At 61.9% G+C, this 12911-nt stretch overlaps 1 protein-coding gene across 1 annotated transcript; it reads left to right on the forward strand.

The window, feature by feature from the left end:
- The first annotated feature begins 221 nt into the window (after positions 1 to 221).
- RTP5 (receptor transporter protein 5 (putative)) lies at positions 222 to 8568 on the forward strand. The gene is made up of 5 exons (XM_034642764.1): positions 222 to 2262; positions 2335 to 3694; positions 5513 to 6993; positions 7153 to 7195; positions 8175 to 8568. The coding sequence occupies exons 2-5, from the start codon at positions 3462 to 3464 to the stop codon at positions 8488 to 8490; spliced, it is 2073 nt and encodes a 690-aa protein (XP_034498655.1). The 5' UTR covers positions 222 to 2262; positions 2335 to 3461; the 3' UTR covers positions 8491 to 8568.
- The last annotated feature ends 4343 nt before the right edge of the window (positions 8569 to 12911 follow it).

Consider the following 12911-nt stretch of genomic DNA (forward strand, 5'->3'; position numbering starts at 1 on the left):
CCCTGTCCTTCCCTTCAGGGCCCAAGGTCGGTCTCTGCGGCTCTCACTGCTCCTTCCAGGGCGAGCCCCCACCCCACCAGCACTTGGCTGGCACGCCTGGCGCTCAGCTGGGCAGCAGCCAGGCCGATGCCAGAGATGCCAGAGTGAGGAACTTGGGGGGACGGCGGGGTGGGGGGTGGGAAGAACCTGTGGAAACAGAACGCTGGACCACGGTCTGCCGCGGTGCAGACGCTGCCATCTCAGCCGCCGACGACAGGGCCCCCACCCGCCCACCCGCAGCCCAGAGACACACCTTGCCTGCATGCTGGGGACTGGGCCTGGGGTCCCTGGAGCTGAGGTTTGGGGGAGGGCAGGGGTGAGCCCAGCACCATTATTTCCACCTGATTTTCTCTCCTTGTCTGTCTCTCTCAACTTCTCTCCTTCCAGACACACAGAGTGGGGTCCAGTCGGCTAGCTGGCCTTGAGCTGGACCCTGGGATGCCCTCCTCTCCCAGCCTGGCCTCCAGCTTTGACTCCTTTGCTGTGCTGTCCTGTCCCAAAGTTGGTACTTGTCTGGTCCAGTATGGCATGGACCAGCTTTGGGGAAACCAGCCCAGGCCACGCCCAGGCCAAAAGGGGGACAGAGGCTCTGAGCGTCGCCAGCTACAGGAGACAGTCCTCATGGCTCATCGGGGCTGCCGGGTCTGCTTTCAAACGCTCCACCTGGAGGCCACCCAGGGATGAGGGCTGACCCTGCCTTCTGGCCGCCTTCTCCAAAGGCTGAACTCGAGAAGGTGAGTCCGGGCAGGTGGCTGTGAGCCCAGAGGAGAGTGTCCATGGCGGACGGGAGAGCACTGTCTCCGTCAGGTGGGAAACAGCGTTGCAGCGGTGCTGGTGCCCCTGACACCACTCTCCGTCCCAAGCCCTGCCCGTTCTGGACTCATCGATGCATCGGGGAGGCTGGTCAGAGTGGTGGGCAGAGGGCGGAGGTCGGAGTTGGGGGGAGGGGTTGCTAGCAAGCCTCATTCCTAGAGTCCATGTCGGAGGGATCCGTGTCCGCACAGGTGGACCACACACAGCCGACCAGTTTCAGGGTCACGCCAGGCCCCTCGGGCGTCGGCTGAGGGCTGTGCGTGTTCTTCATCCGTCGTCCCCTCTGGTAAAGAAGTCAACTAACTGTTAGCTGACCACGTCGTAGCTTTTGCAGAGAGCTTGGTTTGTGGGTTTGGGGGGACGGATAAATGGGGGTGTGGAAAGAGGCACATGGTGGCTGACTTCTCTGGGGTCTGCCACCCATGTCTTTGGAGCGGTCTTTTGGGAGAGGTGTAAGAAAGTTCCTGAGCAAGGAGATTATTTTTGGGTGGCCGTGGTCAGTCATGATACCATGACCTCCCTAAACTCAGAGGCAGGTGGTGGCCTCTGGAGAAGAGGAGGCTGCGGGTGGGCTGGGCAGACGGGGTTGTGGTACCGCCTGGGCAGAGCGCGGGTCCCACGCCCAGCACGGTGTGGGAGTAGTCATGGTGCTGGGCCCAGAGAGCCCACGTGGAGAGGGAGAGCTCTGCAGACCTCTGCAGACCAGGCCACGGCCATCCCCTTGGACCCCAGCATGGCCACGTGACCAGGACCACGCGCATGCCCACCCACATTCAGTGGCCCTTGACGAACCAGCAAAACCCAGGGCCTTAGGCACAGCTCCGGCATATCAGTTAGCGTTGCTGGAACTGGCTGTCTGATGAGCCAGAAGACCCAGAACACAGGGTCTTATGATAAGCGGGAGTGGGGTGTTTTCTTCTCTCTTGAACAATAAACCCAGAAGTAGGCAATCCTGAGGTGGCACAGTGACTTCAACTGTCATCAAGAGTCCAGAGTCTTGCCTTTCTGCTTCCTCTGCACATGGCTTCCCTCTGCAAGTTCACCTCATGGTCCAAGGGGGCTGCAGGGGTGCCAGTCATCACGTCTGCATCAATGAACAGATGCAGGGGACAGTGCAGGGGGGCGTGGGTCTTCCCCAGCTAGCTGGTCCCGCAGGACGGAGCCTTCCCAGGAGCACCTCCCAATAACTTCCTCTCCTGTGCTGTGAGGACGCTTAGCTGCAAGGCCGACAGATGGCACGTAGCGGAGAGAGCCAAGAAGTTTCAGAAATGCAACAGGAAAAGGACATCCACTCACTTGCCAGGGTTAGTGGCAGACTGGACAAAGGTGAGCAGAGACTTGGTCAGTGGTTGAGAAAGGAGAAGGATCGTTCGCGTGCAGGTCCGAGAGACCGTCGTGGAGGCACAGGGGGTAAGTGGGGGTTTGGGGCACCACAGGGGGTACGGCCAGAGGCTGGCAGAGCATTTGCTCTGTGCTCTGAAGGTGTGGACTCGCTTCGCACACTGGAGCTTCTGGGGGCCACCACCAAAGCCACAGGACCAGAGCGCAGCCTCCGAAGCCCTCGAGGGGTGGGAAGGGAAAGATGAAACAGTGAACCTGCCCGGAGGCAGGGGAACGGGGACACGGGGACAGGTGGACGGTCCGCCAGAGCAGGGGAAGGGCCCAGGAGCCCAGCTCCCGGGAGGCACCTGAAGCGGTTGTTCTGAAGCCAGAGGGTGGTTGTCCAGCCGGCGCCAGGACCCTCACCTGCGGCGCACAGCAGCCCGTTCGCGTGCGTGGGTGGCGGCTGGTTGCAGTGATGTTTCCGTCCGTCCGGGGGAGGGCGGGGGGCCCAGACACACACGCACAAGATGTATCCTGCACGATTCCGTTTACTTAAAGCCCAAAGCAGCGAAGGGAAGCGTCTCCGGTCGTGGAGCTGGGAGGGGTCCCGGCCAGGCTGGGAGTGCCTCTGCACGGGAGGAGCCCACGGAGTGCGGTGGGGCGCTGCCCTCAGGTGCCCAACTAGCCGTTGCAGTAACTGTGACGCCCTGCGTCGTGTTTCAGCCGTTGCTTACGTAAACGTTCTACGTTTCAAGCCGACATGAAGTTTGGAAAAAGCCCATGGGAGAATTTGCAGTGACGCATGTTCACTACACTTCCTCCTGGCCTCGTTCCCAATGGCAAAGAAGGCGCCCCGAGCGGTCAGGGACAGAGGCAGGGCACACGCGGATGAACTGCGGGCTGCCAAGACGGCAGAAGCTTACACGCGGATGAGCGTGCAACGCCGTCCGCGCCATGCCGTGCGCTGAAGAGGCCAGGCTGTATCATAATATGTTTAGTGTGATTTCCTGCTTGTGAAAAATGGATACAAAAATTTATACACACGTGCGTGGAGACACGTGGGGATGTCAGCGGCACGATGATGATTCTGTACAGTTTATTTTCTATTGTGTGCTTTCCTTTGTATTTATCTGTTTCTAGTTTTTCCTAAAATGAAAATATATCACTTGCGTAATAAAAAATATTTAAGGGGATAAGTAAAAAAAGGCCTGTTTCTCATTTCTCGGAGACGAACCCGGTTGCCATGGAGACTGGACGGTTGTCAAGACGGCGATTGGCTGGTGAGGATGCAGGATGTGGGACCCCAGGCTTCCTTGGAGCCGGAGCTGACGCAGCTGTCAGACTGCACTGCGGAGCCCGGCGCCAGCATGGACGGGGTGGACGTGTGGGCCAGCACCCTGGCCCAGCTGATGGCCAAGAGGAAACCCCAGGACACCTGGGAGCTGGTCCCTGAGGAGAACCTGGCCTCCGGGCACATGGAGGGCGGAGGTTTTCAGTACCGGCTGAGGGGGCTTTCCAGGTGCGCTGTGGGGGGGGGCTCCTCTGGGGTGCTGGGCGGGGGGGATGCTGAAGGTGCTTAGCCACCGGCTCGGTCGGCCCTGAGTCCGGAGGCCAGGCTGGGTGCAGTCCAGCCCCTTATGGGGCGGAAGGGGGGCCATGCAACCAGCCGGCTCTTGGCCCCCAACAGGTAGGTGGGCCGGGTGCTCGTTCTCCTTCCTGGGAGGTGGGGGTGTGGGGGAGATCCCCCTGTTCAGTCCCTCAGTGCTGGGCATCCCAGTAGGAGCCCTGCAGAAGCGGCGGGGTGGGGGGGCGGATGCTGGGGGGTGACGCGGCCACCCACGTGTGACAGGCTTGTTTGCTCACCGCAGCATCTCCTGGTTTCCATGGCAGCACTGACGGCCAGAGCAGGGGGTGGGCAGGTGCCTGTGCTCAGGCCCCACCTTGCAGAGGGCCCTGAAGGAAGGGAGGCCCAGAGAGGGGGGAGCTGTGTCTGGCCAGGGCTGCGGGCCAAGCAGGGGCCAGGCTGGCAGCCCCGGTGTCATGGGGGTCACTGTGTGAGCCCCGTTCCTCACTGTCATGGTGACAGCAGCAGGGATGGGCCAGGCCTGCAGGGACCCCACCCAGCCAGGCATCCCCTGCCCTCCAGGGGCCTGCTGGGAGGTGGGACCGTGGGGGAGGGGGCCTCACAGACGGGTCACCACGGGGACTCTGTGCATAGCCACCCTTTGACACAGACGCCACAGCTCCCAGTGTCTGAAACCCCTGGGGCCAGGTGTTCAGCGGGATGCTGGGTTTCCCAGGTGTTAGGAGAATCAGCCCTCGGTGTGTCTGAGAAGCCCCTGTCCCCACAGCCAAGCTGGAGAACCGCCTTCAGGTGTAGAGGAGGGTCACAAACACCGTCCCAGTGCCTTTCAGCTTTCATACAGATAGAGACACCAGGGAGTTGGGGGGCGGGTCGTGAGGCACCATCCCATGTTCTGCAACACAGCAGCCACTGGCCACACGTGGCCTTGGATTACATTGAAATGAAGTTGAAAATTCAGCTCCCCAGGGCACTAGCCGTGTCCAGCCACCTGTGGCTGTGGGCTGCTGGCTGGGCCGTGCAGATGGAGCCCATCCTCAACATCACGGGAAGTTCCATGGGACAGTGCTGCCTGGGAGACGCTGGGTGGGTTTCCCGTGTGTGTGTGCATGTGGTCCCTCGTCTGTGACCAAGAGAGGGCCCACCTGCCTGGCCCTGGGGCACGCGGCCGCAGAGGCCCCGGACCAGCACCTTCTTCAGCCCCAGTGGTGCATGGCAATCTTGTGCCCATGTCTGGAGCCAGAGTGGACCAGTCGAAGGGGCTCACTCATCATTGTCCTGGGAGCCCCAAGCCCCTCCCAGCTCTCCCCTGCTTTCTGTGTCCCGAGATTCCTCCGCTCAGTTTATCTCATCTTCTCTCCATGGGGATGGGGCTCTTCCTTCCATGGCCTCCCCAGGCTTCTCTGCACAGCAGGACAGACACCTGCTTCCCCCCTGGCGGGTATCCACAGGGTGGTGTCTGGCTCTTGGTGACATGTCCTTGGGACAACGAAGCCCGAGTCACAAGATGGAAGGGCAGCAGAAGGCGGCAGCAGGGGCAGTGACCTCCTGCAGGTGTCAGGCCAGGCTTCAGCCCCGAGCAGGCTTTTGGTGCCAAACCCAGGAGAAGGCATTTGCTTTTCGGCTTTTCAGATCACGTGCTGCAGGCAAGGGGCGTCCGCCTGCGGAAGGGGTCTCGGGGTTCTGGGGCTCGTGCGGGGCCAGGGCCGTGCCCTCCCCTCCGCTCACTGCCGCCTCTGTCCTCCCCACCCCCAGGCTCCAGTGCGGTCGCTGCCAGTGGGGCTGGTCCTCGGCCCACGTGCACATCCTCTTCCACACGTGCTTGGATGAGGACAGCCGCTTGGGGCTGGTGAAGATGCGCCTCTGGGGCCAGCGGTGCCGGCTGTGCCCGCCGGATGCCCAGGGAGAGTGCCAGGTGAGTCTGCTGAACGTCCGGCTCTTCCTCAACAAGCTGGTCCTGTTCATCCTACAGAAGTGCTATGGGGAGACCCTCAACCCAGACCAGTGCCCTGAGATCTGCTTTGGCGAACGCTGTGAGGCCTGCGACCTGGGCGTCTGCTTCTTCCAGAAGCCCCCAGACCCGGCCTGGGGCCCCGAGGTCAAGAGCCCCACCACCATCAAGGGCAGGTACACCTTGTACGGAGGCGGCGACCTGGCCGCCCCCGCTGCCGGCAAGCAGCTGCTCACCCTTGGCAGCGGGCCCGTGGTCGACCGCGCCAGGGGCTACACCCCCAACTCCATCACCATCCCCCTGTCCGTGTCCGACTTCATCAGGAACCCGATTTCCGAGAGCAGCGACTTCTTCGGCCAGGACGAGGACATCGTCACCGTCCCCTTCTCCCTCGCGGGTGTGCGTAGGGACAAGGGGCTCACCGCCGGTGCCCAGGGCCGTGTCAGCCCGGGGCCCGGCTCCCTTCCAGCGGCCGACCCCAGCGGGGCGCTCCTCATCGCCAAGGGCTCCATCTACCTGCCCGCCGGCTCCGCAGCCACGCCCAAGGGCCGCGGCGTCCCGGTGAACATCAAGCGCCCCGTCCTCCACGGCAGAGGCCTCGTCATCGGCAGCATCAAGCCCTTCGAGCTGAAGGGCTTCATCTTCAAAGGCCGAGGCTCCATCTCCAGCCCCACCGACGCGGGGAAGGGCTCTGACGGCAGCACTGCTGGGAGCGGCCCGCGGCCGGTGTCCTACATCATTGGCCTCACGGATGATGGAGAGGGCTCCATCACCTTCCCCTCGTCTCTGGCGAACGTCATCAGAGACGACTCCTTCCCCTACGTCGACGGCTCTGTCACCTTCCCCTTCGTCTTTACTGATGAAGACAAAAGCAGGAAGGCTCCCGCCAACGCCAGCGAAGGCGAAGAGAAGGACGGCGGGGACGGCCCTGCCCCCGCTGGCCGTGAGCCCCTTCCGGGGACCCGCACCCGGAGACCCGTCACCATCAGCGAGGGCTCCGTCACCATCCCCTTCTCTGTCTTCCACATCATAAAATACAAGGGCCCCGGCTCCATCGCCAGCGGCCGCCGGAGCAGCGGCCTGGCCACGCACGGTCATGACAAGAAGAGGAGGCAGCCAAGGGCCAGGCTCCGCAGGTCGGGCTCCGAGCCTGGCTGGGAGGAGGACTTCTGCTGGGACGACGGCTGGTGCGCACCGCGCTTCGACCCCTACGAAGAAGTGTGGATCTGGGTCTCCATGGCCGTCTGCGTCCTCTGGGTCATGTACTTGTACAAGTTCAGCCCCTGACGGCCGGGTGGAGCCTCCCGCCGGGCCCCGTGCCCCCCAGGCGGAGCCGCCCAGGCAGCGGAGCGGCGCGACCCCCCGCCCCAGCCTGCACCCCCGGGCCCCCAGGCCACCCCTGCCCGCCCTCCCTGAGCTGAGGCTTCCGCGTGGGGGCCCTCAGCCTTCTCCTCCATGTCCTGCTTCCGTGTGTGCTGTCTGGTGACGTGAGTCGTGGCTTCACGGATGTCCACACTGTGATTACCCACCACGCCGCCCACACGTGTTCCAGGCGCTTGTCTGTGTAGTGTTACAATCCAATAAAATAAAAGTTAAAAGGAAAAAAACCACACAGTGTGCTTGGGTTGTGAGGATGCCAATCCCCAGGAGAAGGTTTTGAGGTGGGAGGGTGTGGTGGGCACGTCGCTGTCCCCCCGTCAGTCCCCGTGGGGAGTGGATCACATGCACTTCTTCCCCTGACGGCTTCTGGATTCCTGGCGGGGGGTGACGGGACAAAGCGCCCAGGCCAGCCTGTGCTGAGCCCTGCACCGCACCAGCAGCGTTCCCGGGTGCTTCCACGGGATTTTCCTGGAGCAGGTGGCTTGCCACTCTCCCCCCGACTCTGGGTAAAGATGAAAGCCCCCCCTGAGCCTTGGCTGGTGACCCCCCAGCATGCATCTTTACCGAAGATGTCCCCCCGACCCCCCAGCTGGGAAGGCACATCCCGCCCAGAGGGGAGGGGCGAGATCCAGCGCTGCCAGCCCCCGGGACCGTGGACACCTCCAGCTCTGATGTGGTTTGAGAAATGCCGTCCACACCAGAAGTCAGAACCCTCCTGTCTGTCAGTCACACTGTGAATTTCCGTCTTCAAAGACCACGTCTAAGGGGGGGGTCGGTTGCATGGTTCCCAGCCAGATGGGGGTATGGCAGGGGGCCTCGGCTGTGTCAGGCCTCCATGCCCTCTTCTTCTAGGCAGGGCCTGGCCCCCAGGGCCGCAGGGAGGTTGGGCTTTGTCTGGGGGGACCCTGGGGTCAGATGAGAGGGTCTGGGGAAGCCTTGCCCTGTGGGGGAGGGATGAGTGTATGGAAACCTTTGTCCACGGCTGTCTAGCTGCCCGGAGGCCTGACTTGGATACTACAGGACCCTGTTGGGGAAGGTATGGGGAGAGGGGGCACCCGCATGGGTGGGCACTGCTGGTGGGGGCAGAGGATTGCANACCATCAGCGAGGGCTCCGTCACCATCCCCTTCTCTGTCTTCCACATCATAAAATACAAGGGCCCCGGCTCCATCGCCAGCGGCCGCCGGAGCAGCGGCCTGGCCACGCACGGTCATGACAAGAAGAGGAGGCAGCCAAGGGCCAGGCTCCGCAGGTCGGGCTCCGAGCCTGGCTGGGAGGAGGACTTCTGCTGGGACGACGGCTGGTGCGCACCGCGCTTCGACCCCTACGAAGAAGTGTGGATCTGGGTCTCCATGGCCGTCTGCGTCCTCTGGGTCATGTACTTGTACAAGTTCAGCCCCTGACGGCCGGGTGGAGCCTCCCGCCGGGCCCCGTGCCCCCCAGCGGAGCCGCCCAGGCAGCGGAGCGGCGCGACCCCCCGCCCCAGCACCCCCGGGCCCCCAGGCCACCCCTGCCCGCCCTCCCTGAGCTGAGGCTTCCGCGTGGGGGCCCTCAGCCTTCTCCTCCATGTCCTGCTTCCGTGTGTGCTGTCTGGTGACGTGAGTCGTGGCTTCACGGATGTCCACACTGTGATTACCCACCACGCCGCCCACACGTGTTCCAGGCGCTTGTCTGTGTAGTGTTACAATCCAATAAAATAAAAGTTAAAAGGAAAAAAACCACACAGTGTGCTTGGGTTGTGAGGATGCCAATCCCCAGGAGAAGGTTTTGAGGTGGGAGGGTGTGGTGGGCACGTCGCTGTCCCCCCGTCAGTCCCCGTGGGGAGTGGATCACATGCACTTCTTCCCCTGACGGCTTCTGGATTCCTGGCGGGGGGTGACGGGACAAAGCGCCCAGGCCAGCCTGTGCTGAGCCCTGCACCGCACCAGCAGCATTCCCGGGTGCTTCCACGGGATTTTCCTGGAGCAGGTGGCTTGCCACTCTCCCCCCGACTCTGGGTAAAGATGAAAGCCCCCCCTGAGCCTTGGCTGGTGACCCCCCAGCATGCATCTTTACCGAAGATGTCCCCCCGACCCCCCAGCTGGGAAGGCACATCCCGCCCAGAGGGGAGGGGCGAGATCCAGCGCTGCCAGCCCCCGGGACCGTGGACACCTCCAGCTCTGATGTGGTTTGAGAAATGCCGTCCACACCAGAAGTCAGAACCCTCCTGTCTGTCAGTCACACTGTGAATTTCCGTCTTCAAAGACCACGTCTAAGGGGGGGGTCGGTTGCATGGTTCCCAGCCAGATGGGGGTATGGCAGGGGGCCTCGGCTGTGTCAGGCCTCCATGCCCTCTTCTTCTAGGCAGGGCCTGGCCCCCAGGGCCGCAGGGAGGTTGGGCTTTGTCTGGGGGGACCCTGGGGTCAGATGAGAGGGTCTGGGGAAGCCTTGCCCTGTGGGGGAGGGATGAGTGTATGGAAACCTTTGTCCACGGCTGTCTAGCTGCCCGGAGGCCTGACTTGGATACTACAGGACCCTGTTGGGGAAGGTATGGGGAGAGGGGGCACCCGCATGGGTGGGCACTGCTGGTGGGGGCAGAGGATTGCAGGTGAGCCTTCGAATGTCAGCACTGGGACCTCATGTCCAGTCCTGCACGCCTGCTCCCAGAAATCCGACAGACACCAGCACCCGGAAGATTCCACCCTACACTGAGGGCCACGCCTCTGTGGGATGCACGGCCTACAGACCTCTGCCAGCCCTCCCAGGAGCCACTGGGATCCGGGAAAGACCTAAACCCAGACTCTCCAGGTCCCTGTCTACACCGGGTGGGACCCTCACTGTAAGGTCAGGACCTACTGCCCACCCTCAGGGTCCTGTCTACACCAGGTGAGAGCCCTCTGTCCTAGGGCAGGTAGCGCCTTGGGTGTCCCATCTACCCTGGGTGTGAAGACCTAACTGGGTGGCTGGGTAGGGGTGTGCCTGCCTGGTGAGGAAGGCCTGGCTCTCTGGTCCCCACACAGGGGTCCCCGCCCCACTCACTGCCTTTCCCTGGAAATGGGTGTTTGGGGGACTAGTGCTGATCGTGGGGACTGCAGCTGGACTCTCTCCAGGGACACTCTACCCGCAGTTGTGGGGGTCCCAGGGCGGGGTGGACCCCATCCTGGGGAACCTCCCTTTGGGTCAGCCCCTGGAGACCGTCCCCACCCTCATCCACGAGGGGCTGGTCAGAGGAGCCTGCCCCTCCCAGAAGACCCCCTCTGGAACACTTTCCGCTGCTCAGGGACCCTGCCCACCAGGTCCACACTGGGAGGGGGTTAATATCTGAAACGGGTCTCCAGCCTGGTGTCTCTTCTGATTGAGGGATCCAAGCCAGTCCGCCCTGGTGGGAGTAAAGACGTGGGGGTCTGCCTGGGCCCTCCGCTCCTCTGACCACATTGGGCCCTCTCCATCCCCGCCCCCTTCTCCAGCCCCTGGTCCCCTCCTCCAGCCCCCAGACCCCACTCCAGCCCCTGGTCCCCTCCTCCAGCCCCTGCCCCCATACCGCTAGCCTGTCCCCTCCTCCGGCCCCTGGCAGCCCGCGCTGTCCTGCGACGCCCCCGTGTGGCCGCTGATGGGCCCCGCAGCCCTGCGCCGGGGGGATCGATGGCAGCTGTCCTGTTTCTGTTTAATCAGATGCTTTTGTTAAAACCCAGCAAACTCCACCCATCATCAGCATCATTAACATTAGTCTTTATGAGTAGTTAAATTTCATTAAATCATTAATAATTAATTCATTACTATTTAAGTTTCATCAGGGGCGCCTGGGTGGCTCAGTTGGTTGAGCGTCTGTCTGACTTGGTTTCAGCTCAGGGCATGATCTCAGAGTCATGAAATCAAGCCCTGGGTCAGCTCCGCGCTCAGTGGGGAGTCGGCTTGGGATTCTCTCTTTCCCTCTACCCCTCCCCCCACTCATGCTCTCTCTCTCTCAAATGAATAAATAAAATATTAAAAAAAAAAAAGAACTAAGTTACATTCATGAAACTGACAGTGAATGCAGTAGACGCACTTGGGGGGGGCAGACCCGTATATAAGCATATCAGGTACATCGAGTGCCATGTTTACCTTCATAATCATGGGAGTCTTCAGACTCACAGACACCAGTTAAAATGCCAAGGGCAAGCCTGGGACTCAAATGTAGGACAGCCCACACCTGAGCCCACACCTGAGTCCACAGCTGAGCCCACACCCTGAGTCCACACCTGAGCCCACACCTGAATCCACACCTGAGCCCACACCCGAGCCCACACCTGAGTCCACAGCTGAACCCACACCTGAGCCCACACGGGAGCCCACACCTGAGCCCACACCTGAGCCCACACCTGAGCCCACACCTGAGCCCACACGGGAGCCCACACCTGAGCCCACACCTAAGCCCACACCTGAGTCCACACCTGATTCCACACCTGTCTCTTGTGCAGCCTGAATGACTAGGTTGGGTCTAATTCAGTATGATGTAGCAATAACTATTTTTGGGAACTCAACTGGTAATGGAGACATGGAATGTCTACAACATCTCGAAGAGAACCAAAGGCAGACATGTTTTAAATGCAATTACTGTTAGTTCAGCCAAAGTTGGGGGCCTCAAAGTGTGAACAGTTTCCTGATTTTTGCTAAATGTTCTGGTGAAGGGATGAATCACACTTCCTGCACCCAGGGCGGTGGGCACAGTGACACAAGCTTCTCAAGCTGGGGAAGAAGCAAGGGCCCAGTCTGAGTTGAGGGAGGACTTCAAGGAGATCAACTGCAGGGCAGGGGTGAGGGGCCTCCACCAACCTGACCCTGATTAGCTGGGGACACAGAACAGTCATGCTCTGCACTGGGACACAGGCGGTGCCCAGAGCACCTGCCCTGTCACGTGGCTGGATCCTGCAGGTACCACATGGCGTCGCCGGAGGCCTTCAGCAGGCAGCTGGGATCCCACTCTGCAAAGGGCACCAGCTGGATTCCTGATTTTGAGCTTCCCCACCTGAAGTCAGCCCCTGGTGAGGGGGAAGGGGGGATGGGGGGATGTCAGTCCCTGGTGAGGGGGAAGGGGGGATGGGGGGATGTCAGTCCCTAATGAGGGGAAGGGGTGATGGGGGGAAGTCAGCCCCTGATGAGGGGGAAAGGGGTGATGGGGGGGAAGTCGGTCCCTGATGAGATGGTCCATCAGCACAGTTAGGACTTTGTGGGGACCAGGGGATACTTCGCATCCGAGGGAGGGCAAGGCTGTGCACTGAGGCCCCCGATGCTGCTTATTGGTGGGAGGCGTCAGCCGCACCTCTACCTTGAATCCCTGCAGACTCGAGAGCAAACCGCCATTTTAAAGGACTGGAGAGGCTGGAGGACCAAACCAGTAACAGGTAAGGAAGGAAGAGGGCCGTGTGGTCTCTGGTCAATCAGAGTCACGTGGGGTCGCTGGTTCACTGCGTGACCGCATTCGCACAAACCTGCAGGCAGAGGAAGTTTGGGGCAGCTGGGGACAATCGCGAAGTGTAGCCATGATTTCAGAGTTGCGTTTCATACTCAGAGGGACGCGGTGACGCTTGGAGTCAGGGGGTAATACTCAGAGGGGCGCGGTGACGCTCGGGGTCGGGCGGTAATACTCAGAGGGGCGCGGTGACGCTCGGAGCCGGGCGGTAATACTGAGGGGTGCGGTGACGCTCGGGGTCAGGCGGTAATACTCAAGGGGCGCGGTGACGCTTGGGGTCGGGCGGTAATACTCAGAGAGCCGCGGGGATGCTCGGGGTCGGGCGGTAATACTCAGAGGGGCGCGGTGACGCTCGGGGTCGGGCGGTAATACTCAGAGGGGCGCGGTGACGCTCGG

This window comes from Ailuropoda melanoleuca, chromosome 2, assembly GCF_002007445.2.
Source record: "Ailuropoda melanoleuca isolate Jingjing chromosome 2, ASM200744v2, whole genome shotgun sequence".
Classification (NCBI taxonomy): Eukaryota; Metazoa; Chordata; class Mammalia; order Carnivora; family Ursidae; genus Ailuropoda; species Ailuropoda melanoleuca.